Below are 12,481 nucleotides of genomic sequence, written 5' to 3' on the forward strand. Positions count from 1 at the left end.
ATTGAGAGTTTACAGCGCCATCTGTATAAAACACGGGCTGAGATGGAAAATGTGACGCTAAATAAAGTCACTGGTAGCGCTGAAAGCATTCAATTATGAGTGTTGATGATGACAGAGGAACCTTTTGCGGGCCGTCACCCGTCACCCGCCCGCCATGTCGTTTCCAGTCCATTATATCTTGGTCCGTGATGAACACTGAACCGAACAAGCCGCCGCCACACACTACCGCGATCTGGGTTACTCGATTCTCACTTCAATTTCGTAATAAATTCTATGGTAATATGGTAATAACAATAACTATATACCTAATTAGTAATTATACTATAGCTGTCTAGATAGCAGCTAGGGTGCGGATTTAATTGCTCTAAAAAACAAGAAAAATGCGTTTAAAAATTACAATTTAATGATCTAATATTACCAAGCTTAATAAAATGCCCTAAAACATTTAAAAAATTCAAACGAGTTATACGATATAAAATTTATACAAGTACAATAGTATATTTAATGTTTTATTATAGAACTGGATATTCAGATGCTGTTTAATATTCTCAAATAAAAACTACAACGGTTATATGTACCGGCAAGTGTTGTTTTGTATCTTGAAAAACTTCGTTCCACGTCAACTGAAGTCATGGGCATAGGCGTGTCTACAGTGGCAGCCTACGGTGCTTATAGGCTGCACCTTCAATTTTTGAAAGGCGCCGGATATCCGAGTTTTAAGTTAGATGAGTCACAACTTTTAATTTAACTTTATTTAATCATTCATAAGATATACGAAAAACCGGCCAAGTGCGGAGTCGGGGACTCGCGCACGAAGGGTTCCGTACGATCATCTGTAAGACATTCTGACGGATTTTCCGTATTTTTTGTTATAGCGGCAACAGAAATACATCGTCGTCGTCGTCATCTGTCTAACTTTCACGGTTCATGAGATACAGCCTGGATGGCAGACGGCCTTATAGTAATACGGTCCCGTTTTGCCGTGCGGGACCCTAAAAACGGAAAAAAAATATGTAGTCCAAGTCACAGCTGCAGTCTGCACCGTGGAGTTTAATACCTATGATATAAATATTACATAATGGTCAAGACTCTTGGGGACTAGGAGGTTATGTACATTATATTTGTATATGGGGCTATCAGGGGGTTGACGGGGTGTATTTCACCAAGCATGATGCTATTGCGTATAATTTTGATTTTTGGAATTTTCAAATACCTATACTAAAACACCATATTTTCAAATACTTAAGATTTGTCGTAGGTATACTATTTAACTATTTGAGGAGTCCCTGTGGAAAAACAAACTTCAATTTTTCAAATGAGGACCCTCCGTTTTCTACTATAAATTATTTAGCGGATCAATTTTTTGAAAATGTTTACTCATCAAAATTCAAACGATACCCATAGTAATTTTTGACTTGTAATAATATAGGTACGTCTGTAATGATATGAAGAAAAAATCGTACTTATGTATTTTGTATATCTTTAGTATTTTTCAATATCTATAATAATAACTTAGTATAAACCTTGTATTCAAATAATTGTCAAGTTTATTGACCGGGCAAAAAATGTTTATCGAAATGCAATGTAAGAAAAATCGAAAATGTGAAATATTTATAAATAATAATTGCTCAAAATGAGTCAAAATATTTTGAAAATTATATTATGTATAGAAAATGTTAACATACCTAAACATTTATATTTTATAGTAAATTGTGACATTGTGTGGCAAGGGCGGGAAGTGAGCTATTTCAGTCGCGGATCCATGCGACAATCGGATTATTCTGCGAAAACAATTTCATGAAATAAAAAGGTTTACACGTCATGCTAGGAGATTATAATAGTAAAATAAGATGTAACCAAAAGTTTATGTCTTGTAAGGACCGTGGTATAGATTTCAGTGTCTGGTTGTGCAGGTAGCACAATATACGGGCGCACAGACCAGCACTTTTTGGAATTTCCACTTTACCGCCCGGCACTATGGGGATTCCCACTTTACCGCCCGCTGGACGGAAAAAAGGTCGCCTACCAAGTTCCAACGCTTCAACCGCTGTCCGCTATCGAAAACCAAACTTTCGGTGCAGCCGTGACACAAAAATATGTCCCGGACGGTAAAATGGAGTTTTAACCAAAGAGTGCCGAGTGGTAAAGTGGAAATCCCCAGAAGTGCTGAGCGCGCATATCCGCGTACACAATCAGACACTGAAATGATCAAATGAATACCACGGTCCTTACAAAACATAAACTTTTGGTTACATATTACATGACGCATGACCATTTTTATTTCATGAAATTGTTTTCGTAGAATAATCTGATTGTTGCATAGATCCCGCTGCATAATGCATTACCTTTGCCGTGATTAACTTTTAGATTCTGAGCGGAGTGATAAATGTATTGATTTTACAATGTGTGTTTTTTTTAAATTTTAAATTTTTGTGTCTATCACCACCGTTTGGGGCAGTAAAACTGCTCCAATTTTCTTCAATAGTACAGGGGCGTGATTAAGGGGATGGATCCCCCCCCAAAAAAAAACTTTTTTTTTACCGTTAACATTTTGATCAAAGTATTGATAATGACCATTCATGTTTGCTAAAAACATATAACCCCCCCCTCCAAACCAAATTCCTAATTACGCCACTGCAACAGTATCTTGTTCGATGGGAAAATGAACCTAGTTGGTGCATTTGAGAGTATAAAATATAAAAATTCCAATAGTTTTCAAAAGCACCGGGAAAACCAATAAACAAATTAAGTAAAAACGGAAATTATTACACAGAATCAGTTTTCGACAAAATCGATATTGGTTTTTGGTGTAACTCTAAAAAACAAATGACCATTATATACATGCAATTTTCACTGGTTGTTTATATTCAAATTTTCTATAAACAATAAATACATTTCAAAATATTTTTAAAAAGCTTGAAAATTTAACACCACAAGACTCTCACTATATTGTTACGATGACAATTAAAAAAAATATTAAAAATCAATAACTACAATTTTTTTTTATAAGCATTTAAAGTTCAAATATTGACAAAATACGTATAAAAATCACGAAAATGGCAACATTTGAAAACTAATTTTCCAGAGAATCTCCATTCTAAATTCTGATTAGTGAGCCAAACATAAAACAATATTATAATACATTGTATTCAAGTGTATTGTGTAAAATATCCATTCATATTAAAATGTTATTACCTACCTATAGCCTATAGGTACAGGTTATAATTTCGATGAGCTTAAAAATAACGCTTGTCTACAATTAGTATAAAAACACTTAGGTAAAGGTAATACTTAATAAATGCAACACCATGCTTGACTATTTATTTAGTCATTAAACCACGTATCTTATTATTATCAGTAAAGCACGTAGGTGTCTATACTGTAAATTGTAATGTTGTAAGTATTATTTATTAGTTATTACATTGTTTTGAAGTTATTAAAATAGATTATTTAATTTTGTATAATTAATTAAATCATAAAGAAAATAATTCAGAAAAGGTGTCTTGTAAAATGTCAGAATTTTCAGTTACGAGGGAATGCCGCAAGGATCACAATCACTTGTGTGATATCAGACGTTAGTTTTTGAGAGAGAAAGTTTAATTTTTCAGTCCTCTATTTTGTTCGCTTCATCTGAATCTTTGAGTCACTAAAATTTTCAGTTTTTAGAAAGTAGCGCGCCAAAAAATCAAAAATAATTTTTTGATGACGATTCATTTTTACTACCTATACGGCTGTACATATTATTATATTCAGCTGCGGGAAAATTTTTGTCTATGATTATGATTATTACTAACCTAACGAGGGAACATTATATTATTATATAGAATAATAACAGATTTTTAATAAATATTATGGTGGACGTCCATAATAATTATATTATTATAATATAAAGTGACTACGATATCATCGTTTAGCGCCAACACATTCGACTGTTCTCTGTATACCTGTCAACAAGATAATTTTGAATTTTTTGTCACGTTTTGACATGGTATGGTCACCTTACTGATAACTTATAGCTTAGAAATATTATATTTTGTTATTGGCGTTACTTAGTACCTAATACATATTATCGTCATATCAAATATGTTATGCTAAAAATCAACAAATAAATATATTACTAGAATAAAAAAAAAATAAAAATATATGTTACCTATAGTTATAATAACAATTGGAAAAAAATCAATTATATTGCCTAACTAAGACGTTATGGTAATAGATTATGAAGACCTATTTTGTGAAGTGAAAACATTATGGAAACTGATAGAAAAGTAAGAACAGCAGTTAATTACTATAGAAAGAACGTATTAAAGAAATATTTTCAGATTTGGAAAAAATATTCTGATCACAAGCAATACCTAACAGGCAAATCAGTACCACACAATAGTTATTTGGATTCAAAGGTACCTACATAATTAATAATCATAGATGCAATTGGTATCTATTATACATTTATACTAAAATAGTATAATAATATGTTCCAAAAATAATATTTACATTACAATCAAGAATAAAATTATTTTTTAAGCCAGGTGTACAATTTGATTATGAAATATTAAATTTTAGAAAAAATGATAACGACCAAAAGATAAAAGAAGTTGTATTTCCAAGAATTGTTAATACAAACAAACATTTAGACAATGATGTAAAAGAGAAAACAATAAAACTTAGGTATAATTTTAAAAACATGTTTAATATATTTGAGTTTTCAGTCCGCGGTGGAGAATATTGTGACTTCCAACACCTACTCATAAACTGTCCATCTCTCTCTATCCAAAGATCTCAGCTAAAGATTTTCTTTTCCACCTTTGGTATTAATATTGACGCTCTCAGCGGACGACAATGTTAATATAATCAAACATACGCTAAATTTTATCCTGCAATCAGGCCTCCGAATTTAAGAGTGTGAGCTTTACCAACTTATATTTATTTCAGATTCATGTACATAATTGTCGAGATATTATAATTTAATGTTAAAATCTCAAAAAAATAACTAAGAGAGGATATAAATGTATAATATTATGCGAATATATTATATTATATATATTTTCTATGTTTAGATTTATAATTGTTGTCCCAAATTAAGTTTAAATTTTAAATTTTAAATTATTAATATGTTTTTATAATTAAAATTTAATTAATTTTTTTTTTATTGGTCTTAAGCCCGGCAACAGGCCATTAGCTATGGGATGTTACTGTAGGATTTTTGAGACTGTAAGGAACGGTTGGAGAAACACGTTTTTGTGTTTGGCAGAATTTTCAAGTGGGTACCCGTAGGTATCTGCCATGCCCGGGTGGGGGATGACAGGCTCTTTCTCCAGACAACGTGACGGCTCGAAGAGAAGTGCCGCCAGTGACCGAGGTTCGAACCGGCGACGGTGCGCGTCGCAACCGACGCCTTAGTCCACTCAGCCGCTCCGTCCCCAAATTAAAATTACTATCAATAATTTTTAATGAAATGTTATTTCTTAAACCAATATACATAATTTATTTTTAGGAATTTTATTACAGGAAGATTATGGGAAAAATGTAGTTTTATTGCAATAAACAAACGATTTAGTAGAACACGAAATGAAAAAATAATCGTTGAACAATCACAAAAGTATAATACAGTTTCCAGAAAAAATATTATTATAGCGTACAGTGCATTATTATTATTCAAAATTGCGTGGAAAATATGGTATAGGTATTCCAATATAATAATTGAAAAGAAAAAATGAGTACATTCATCGTCAATGTTTAATAAACGACTCATATAAGTAATTGAAACATTCATGTATTAAAAATAATACATAATATGTAGGTACATATTACATTCTGTTCTGTGTTTGTTTTATGTTATTTATTTAATATAACATATACTTATTTAAAACAGTGTGTTATGCCTATAAATAAATGTTTTTTTTTTTTGGCAACTTGAACTTGAAGATCTTTAGTTACATCTTTTAGTCTCAAGCATTTTCATTAGATATTTTGCCTGTGTCATCTAATATATTAGATTCTGAGTGAAACGATGAATGTATTGATTTTACAATGATGTGTGTTTTTTTTTTTATTTTTTTTTTATTTTTTTTTTTTTTTTTTTTTTATTTTTGTGTCTGTGTACACGATAAGTAGTCGAAATAATGCTTCGATTTTCGACTTCAGTATCTTGTTCGATGGGAAAGTGAATATCGTTGGTGCATTGGGGAGGTCAAAATTTTAATTTCCCAGTAGTTTTCAAAAGTGATGTGAAAAACAAAAGAAAAATTAAGGAAAAACGGGAATTTTTACGCAAAATCGATTTTTAACAAAATCGATTTTGGTTATTGGTGTAACTCTAAAACAAATGACCGTAGATGCATGAAATTTTCACTGGTTGTTTATATTTGCATTTTCTATACACAATACAATTTTGAAAATAATTTGACTTTTTTTGAACTGTTTACGGACATTGTCAGTTTTCAGTTTTTTTAAATTTATTTTCTATAAATATCAATAAAATTTTATTTGTTGGGTAAAAAAGCTTGAAAATTTAATAGAAGGCTCCTAGGTTATTGTTTCAAAGGCAGATGAAAAAAATTAAAAATCCTTAGTCACAGTTTTTTTTTATACACATTTAAAGTTCAAATCTTGAAAAAATACGGAAAAATCACGAAATTTTGCAAATTATTTTGAGTTAGAAATTCATAAAAAATTTTCTTTTTAAATCTAAGATTTTAAAATGTAATATAAGATTACTCATAAGTTTGTCTACCTTTATCAAAAAAAAAATGTCTAGAAGAAACTTAAATTAAATTTTTATGAGCGTCTGAAATTTATATTTATACAACATTTGATATTTACTCGATTTCTCATGTAACAATTTTCTTATTTTATTGTAATTAAAAAACGAATGACTGTAGATATTTGAAAATTTCACTGAATGTTTATATTAGCATTTTCTATACACCATAAAATGTTGAAAATATTTTGACTCTTTTTGAGCTGTTTACGGACATTGTCAGTTTTCAATTTTTTTAGTTTTTTTTTCTATAAATATCAATAAATTTTTATTTGTTGGGTAAAAAAGCGTGAAAATTTGATATAAGGCTCCTGATATATCGTTCTAATAGCAGTTGAAAAATATTAAAAATACATAGGCACAATTTTTTTTTATAAGCATTTAAAGTTAAAATTTTGACAACATTTATCAAATTTATAATTTATTAATTATTTTGTGGTTAAAAATGTATAAAATGTTTAACTTTTATGGCTAAAGATTGAAAATTTAAAACAAGGCTCCGAGTAAATAGGTTATATATAAATTACTTTATTCACAATAATATCATCAAATATACTTGGTAAAATCATAGGCTGACTGACCGTTTTCGCTCAGAATCGTTTTTCTTATACAATGATATTATATCATTGAATTCAAATTTAACACCATCCATTACAGTGACCCACTTGTAACCTACTGTACAGCAGAGCGACATCCACTTATCCACCTTTTTTAATATTTATATATGTTAACATGCAGGCTGTTATATTTTAGATTCCAAGCAGAGCGACGAATGTATTGATTGTCCAATGATGTGTGTTTTTTTAGATTCTGAGCGTACAATGAATGTATTGATTTTACAATGATGTGTGTTTTTTTTAAAAATTTTTTTTTTTGTCTGTCATCACTTTTTATGTGAACTTTCTGCAACAGTATCTTTTCTGATAGGAAAGTAAATCTAATTAGGGGGGTCAAAAGACTCAAAAGTAAAAATTTTCCAGTAGTTTTCATAAACGCCTCAAAATATATTGTTTCAAAGACAGATGAAAAATATTAAAAATCCAGTCTCAATTTTTTTTTATAAGCAATCAAAGTTTAAATATTGACAAAATACGTAAAATTCACAAAAATGTGCAAATTATTTAGAAATTCATAAAAAATTTTATTTTTAAATCTAAGATTTTATCAAAAAAAAAATGTTTACAAGTAAATCAAATTAAATTTTTATGTGCGTTTGAAATTCATATTTTTCTAAGGTTGGATATTCACTCGATTTCTCATCATGTAGCCATTTTGTCATTTTATTGGAATTCAAAATCGAATAACTATAGATACATGAAAATTTCACTGAATGTTTATATTTTCATTTTATATAGGTATACACCATACAATTTTGAAAATATTTTGACTCTTTTTGAGCTGTTAACGGACATTGTCGGTTTTAAATTTTTTAGTTTTTTTTTCTATAAATGTCAATAAAATTTTATTTGTTGGGTAAAAATCGTGACAATTTTATACAAGGCTCCATACAATATCAGTTGAAAAATATTAAAAATACATAGAGCACAGTTTTTTTTTATAAGCATTTAAAGTTGACAATTTAAAATTTAATAATTATTTTGTAGTTAAAAATTTATAAAATGTTCAACTTTTATAGCTAAAGATTGAAAATTTAAAACAAGGCTCCACGTAAATAGGTTATATAATATAAATTACTTTATTCACAATTATATCATTAACTACGGGCTACGCGTATACTTAGTAATATCATTGCTGACTGACCGTATTCGCTCAAAATCGTTTTTCTTTTACAATATGATATTATATCATTGAATTAAAATTTAACACCATTCATTACAGTGACCCATTTGTAACCTACTGTACAGCAGAGCGACACCCTGTACTTGCCCACCTTTATTATTTTATTTATTTTTTCTTTTGTGTCTGTCATCACCGTTTGGGGCAGTAAAACTGTTTCGATTTTCTTCAACAGTATCTTATTTGATGGGAAAGTGAATCTAATTGGTGCATTCAGGAGGTCAAAATTTAAAATTCCCAATAGTTTTCAAAAACGTTGTAAAAAAACTACATAAAAATTAAGAAAAAACGGGAATTTTTACGCAAAATCGGTTTTTGACAAAATGTCAATGTGTTGTCACTGTGCCGTTACAATATTACGAAGCATTATTATTTTTAATTTTATTCAACGATATTGAAAACACAGACAACTATTATTAATTTACAATAAAAATGTATGTTTATGTATTAAAAAAAAAAAATTAGGAACACTGTTTAAACTTTAAACCGTAAGTACCTATAAGTATTATGACACTACCTAATTGTTCCAGGCTCGTCCAGAAATCGAAGTCTGAGCACAGCCGTGTCTAAAATATAGGTAACACACTCATATCGATCACCAGTATTGTAAAATAACTTTTTAAAAGTATCCAAGTACTGTACAGATACAGATACTTATTTTGAAAATAATTTAAAATACGTATTTGAATATAGTCAGCCAAAAAAGTATTTATAGATACTTTCAAATTTTAGATTCTGAGTGAAGCGATGAATGTATTGATTTTACAATGATGTGTGTTTTTTTTTATTTTTTTTATTTTTTATTGTTGTGTGTCTGTCATCACCTTTTAGAACAGTAAAAGTGCTTGGATTTTCTTCAATAGTAACTTTTCTGATAGGAAAGTGAATCTAGTTGGTACTTCGGGGGGTCAAAAGTAAAAATTTCGAGAGACAATCGACAAGCGACGTGAAAAACAAAAGAAAAATTAAGGAAAAACGGGAATTTTTACGCAAAATCTGTTTTCGAGAAAATCGATTTTGGTTTTTGGTGTAACTCTAAAACAAATGACCGTAGGGACATGAAATTTTGACTGAATGTTTATATTAGCATTTTCTATACACCATAAAATTTACAAAATATTTTGACTCTTTTTGAGCTGTTTACAGCCATTGTCAGTTTTCAATTTTTTTAGTTTTTTTTTCTATAAATATCAATAAAATTTTATCTGTTGAGTAAAAAAGCTTGAAAATTTAATAGAATGCTCCTAGGTTATTGTTTCAAAGGCAGATGAAAAAAATTAAAAATCCTTAGTCACAGTTTTTATTTATAAGCATTTAAAGTTCAAATTTTGACAAAATACGGAAAAATTACGAAAATTAGCAAATTATTTTGAGTTGAGAATTCATAAAAATTTTTCTTTTTAAATCTAAGATTTGAAAATGTAATACAAGATTATCTATATGTTTGTCTACCTTTATCAAAAAAATAATGTCTACAAGAAGCTTAAATTAAATTTTTATGAGCGTCTGAAATTTATATTTTTACAACATTTGATATTTACTTGATTTCTCATGTAACAATTTTCTTATTTTATTGTAATTAAAAAACGAATGACTGTAGATACTTGAAAATTTCACTGAATGTTTATATTAGCATTTTCTATACACCATAAAATGTTGAAAATATTTTGACTCTTTTTGAGCTGTTTACGGACATAAGGCTGCTGATATATCGTTCTAATAGCAGTTGAAAAATATTAAAAATACATAGGCACAATTTTTTTTTATAAGCATTTAAAGTTCAAATTTTGACAACATTTATCAAATTTATAATTTATTAATTATTATGTGGTTAAAAATTTATAAATTTTTTACGTTTATGGCTAAGGATTGAAAATTTAAAACAAAGCTCCACGTAAATAGGTTATATATAAATTACTTTATTCACAATAATATCATCAAATATACTTGGTAAAATCATAGGCTGACTGACCGTTTTCGCTCAGAATCGTTTTTCTTATACAATGATATTATATCATTGAATTCAAATTTAACACCATCCATTACAGTGACCCACTTGTAACCTACTGTACAGCAGAGCGACATCCACTTATCCACCTTTTTTACTTTATAAATCAACTGAACCGATTTTCAAGTATTACGTTAATTGTATATACTATATATAGCATATATTTTACACAGTGGAATTTTAAAATTATCAACCGTTTTCTTTGTTTACAGTACCTAATTGATTTTATAATTCACAGTAAAAATAATATATTATTGTATATATTTACAATTTTTATTTTTATTTTACGTAATAATAAAATTAAAATAGAAAATATATAGGTACTAAGTACCTTGAAGTACTATTAAAAGGATTTGAATACTTTTACTCAAGTACTTTACAACATTGTCTATCACGAATGGTAACCAATAATAAATAAATAGGTACTAATTTCTACTAATTAATTCTCCTATAACCAATAGCAACAATTTATAAACAAATATGTCCACCGTACATTTTAAAATCACCATTTAAGCACCTCCCCGGGTTTGACCAAGAAGGGTGAAAGATACTTTACGACCTATTCTTTACCTTCCAAATATATAAGAAGAATTTCATTATAATCGGTCAAGCCGTTTTGGAAGAGTTCGAACTTCGAACACTAACATCGTGAAACGAGATTTTTATATATTATTAAATTAGATAATACAAGCTGTATCTTTATGTAATATGTCTTAATTCTATTTTATTTTGTGCGATGTTACTTAAATCGCCTCGATGTTAAGTTAGGCATAGTCATTTGGACAAACTATTAAAAATAACCATTATACCTAGGTGTCCAAATTGTACCTACCTATGAACATCTCTTTTTTTTTATAAATATTGTTTACGATGACAGGATTTTTAGTATAGCTAGCTGCTAACATCGAAGTTTTAACCGCATGATATAATAGTAACTTACTGCTTTAGTGCCCTGTGGGCTCAGAATCAAAAAGTTCCATCTCAAAATATCAAATTGTCCTGCAGCGGCTGCAGGAGAACAACTTTATGCTTCAAACTGTTATGATATATTCTATTGTAATAAATGGTTTTTAATTAATGTCAAATTTAGAAAAAAATTAATAACAAAATTGTTCTACGTTAAGTTTTGTAATTTGCGTTACCGAAAAGTTCTATATAATATAGGTCACTACAAATTTGTAAATTATGTTGATTTAGAATCTTTATAGGCATACACATGAATACATGTATCGATGTACCTACCTATTTTATTATTTATATTATAGTTATTAGTTACCTATTTCGTTTTTTAATTTATAGTTAATTATAATTGCTTTTAAATTTATTATTATAGTGTTGACTCATAAATTATATGCACCCATAATATACGATAATACTTCACAGTACGGAGTGTCTACATCATAAGTTATATTATTTAATTATTATCATGTACCTACAATAGTTACTAACTACTACTAGCAACACATATAAATGTATAATAAAGATAGAATATATCTCAGTGAAACGGCCTTTATTGTAGTATTATTAAATGCAGTTTTATTTATAATAAAATTTAGTTATAGCCTATAGGTACTAATTACATACCTACTTTATATAACCTCATTTCAGACTGTACGTTATTTTATGGTATTATTCTTGCTTCATTCAAATAAAAATTAAATATTACGATTTAAATTTCCGTTCGCTCACAAATAAAATTCCATACACTCGTAAAATGTACAATGTCTTTTTAACGAGGTTATTTCAAACGTGGGTGGTCGTTCGTTTCACTTAGGCAGCGTTAAATCAAGTTCTACCAAATATTTCCATTGCACAGGTACCCATTTCCCTGAAATTCAATACCAAGACTGTCACTTTAACATTTCACACGATTTCATGTATATATAATATATTATATATCTACGATCTGCCATATG

The 12,481-nt window shown here is 28.8% G+C and overlaps 1 protein-coding gene across 1 annotated transcript; it reads left to right on the plus strand.

Moving 5' to 3' along the window:
• The first annotated feature begins 4,250 nt into the window (after positions 1-4,250).
• On the plus strand, positions 4,251-5,717 carry LOC132938504 (uncharacterized). Its single transcript, XM_061005374.1, has 3 exons — positions 4,251-4,400; positions 4,526-4,668; positions 5,495-5,717. Exons 1-3 carry the CDS (start codon positions 4,251-4,253, stop codon positions 5,715-5,717), a joined length of 516 nt encoding a protein of 171 aa, XP_060861357.1.
• The last annotated feature ends 6,764 nt before the right edge of the window (positions 5,718-12,481 follow it).

This window comes from Metopolophium dirhodum, chromosome 2, assembly GCF_019925205.1.
Source record: "Metopolophium dirhodum isolate CAU chromosome 2, ASM1992520v1, whole genome shotgun sequence".
Lineage (NCBI taxonomy): Eukaryota > Metazoa > Arthropoda > Insecta > Hemiptera > Aphididae > Metopolophium > Metopolophium dirhodum.

Coding starts and splice junctions, on each gene's coding strand:
- LOC132938504 (XM_061005374.1), top strand. CDS start 4,251: ATGGAAACTGATAGAAAAGTAAGAACAGCAGTTAATTACTATAGAAAG. Junction 4,401..4,525: donor ATAGTTATTTGGATTCAAAG/GTACCTACATAA, acceptor TTATTTTTTAAG/CCAGGTGTACAATTTGATTA. Junction 4,669..5,494: donor GAGAAAACAATAAAACTTAG/GTATAATTTTAA, acceptor ATTTATTTTTAG/GAATTTTATTACAGGAAGAT.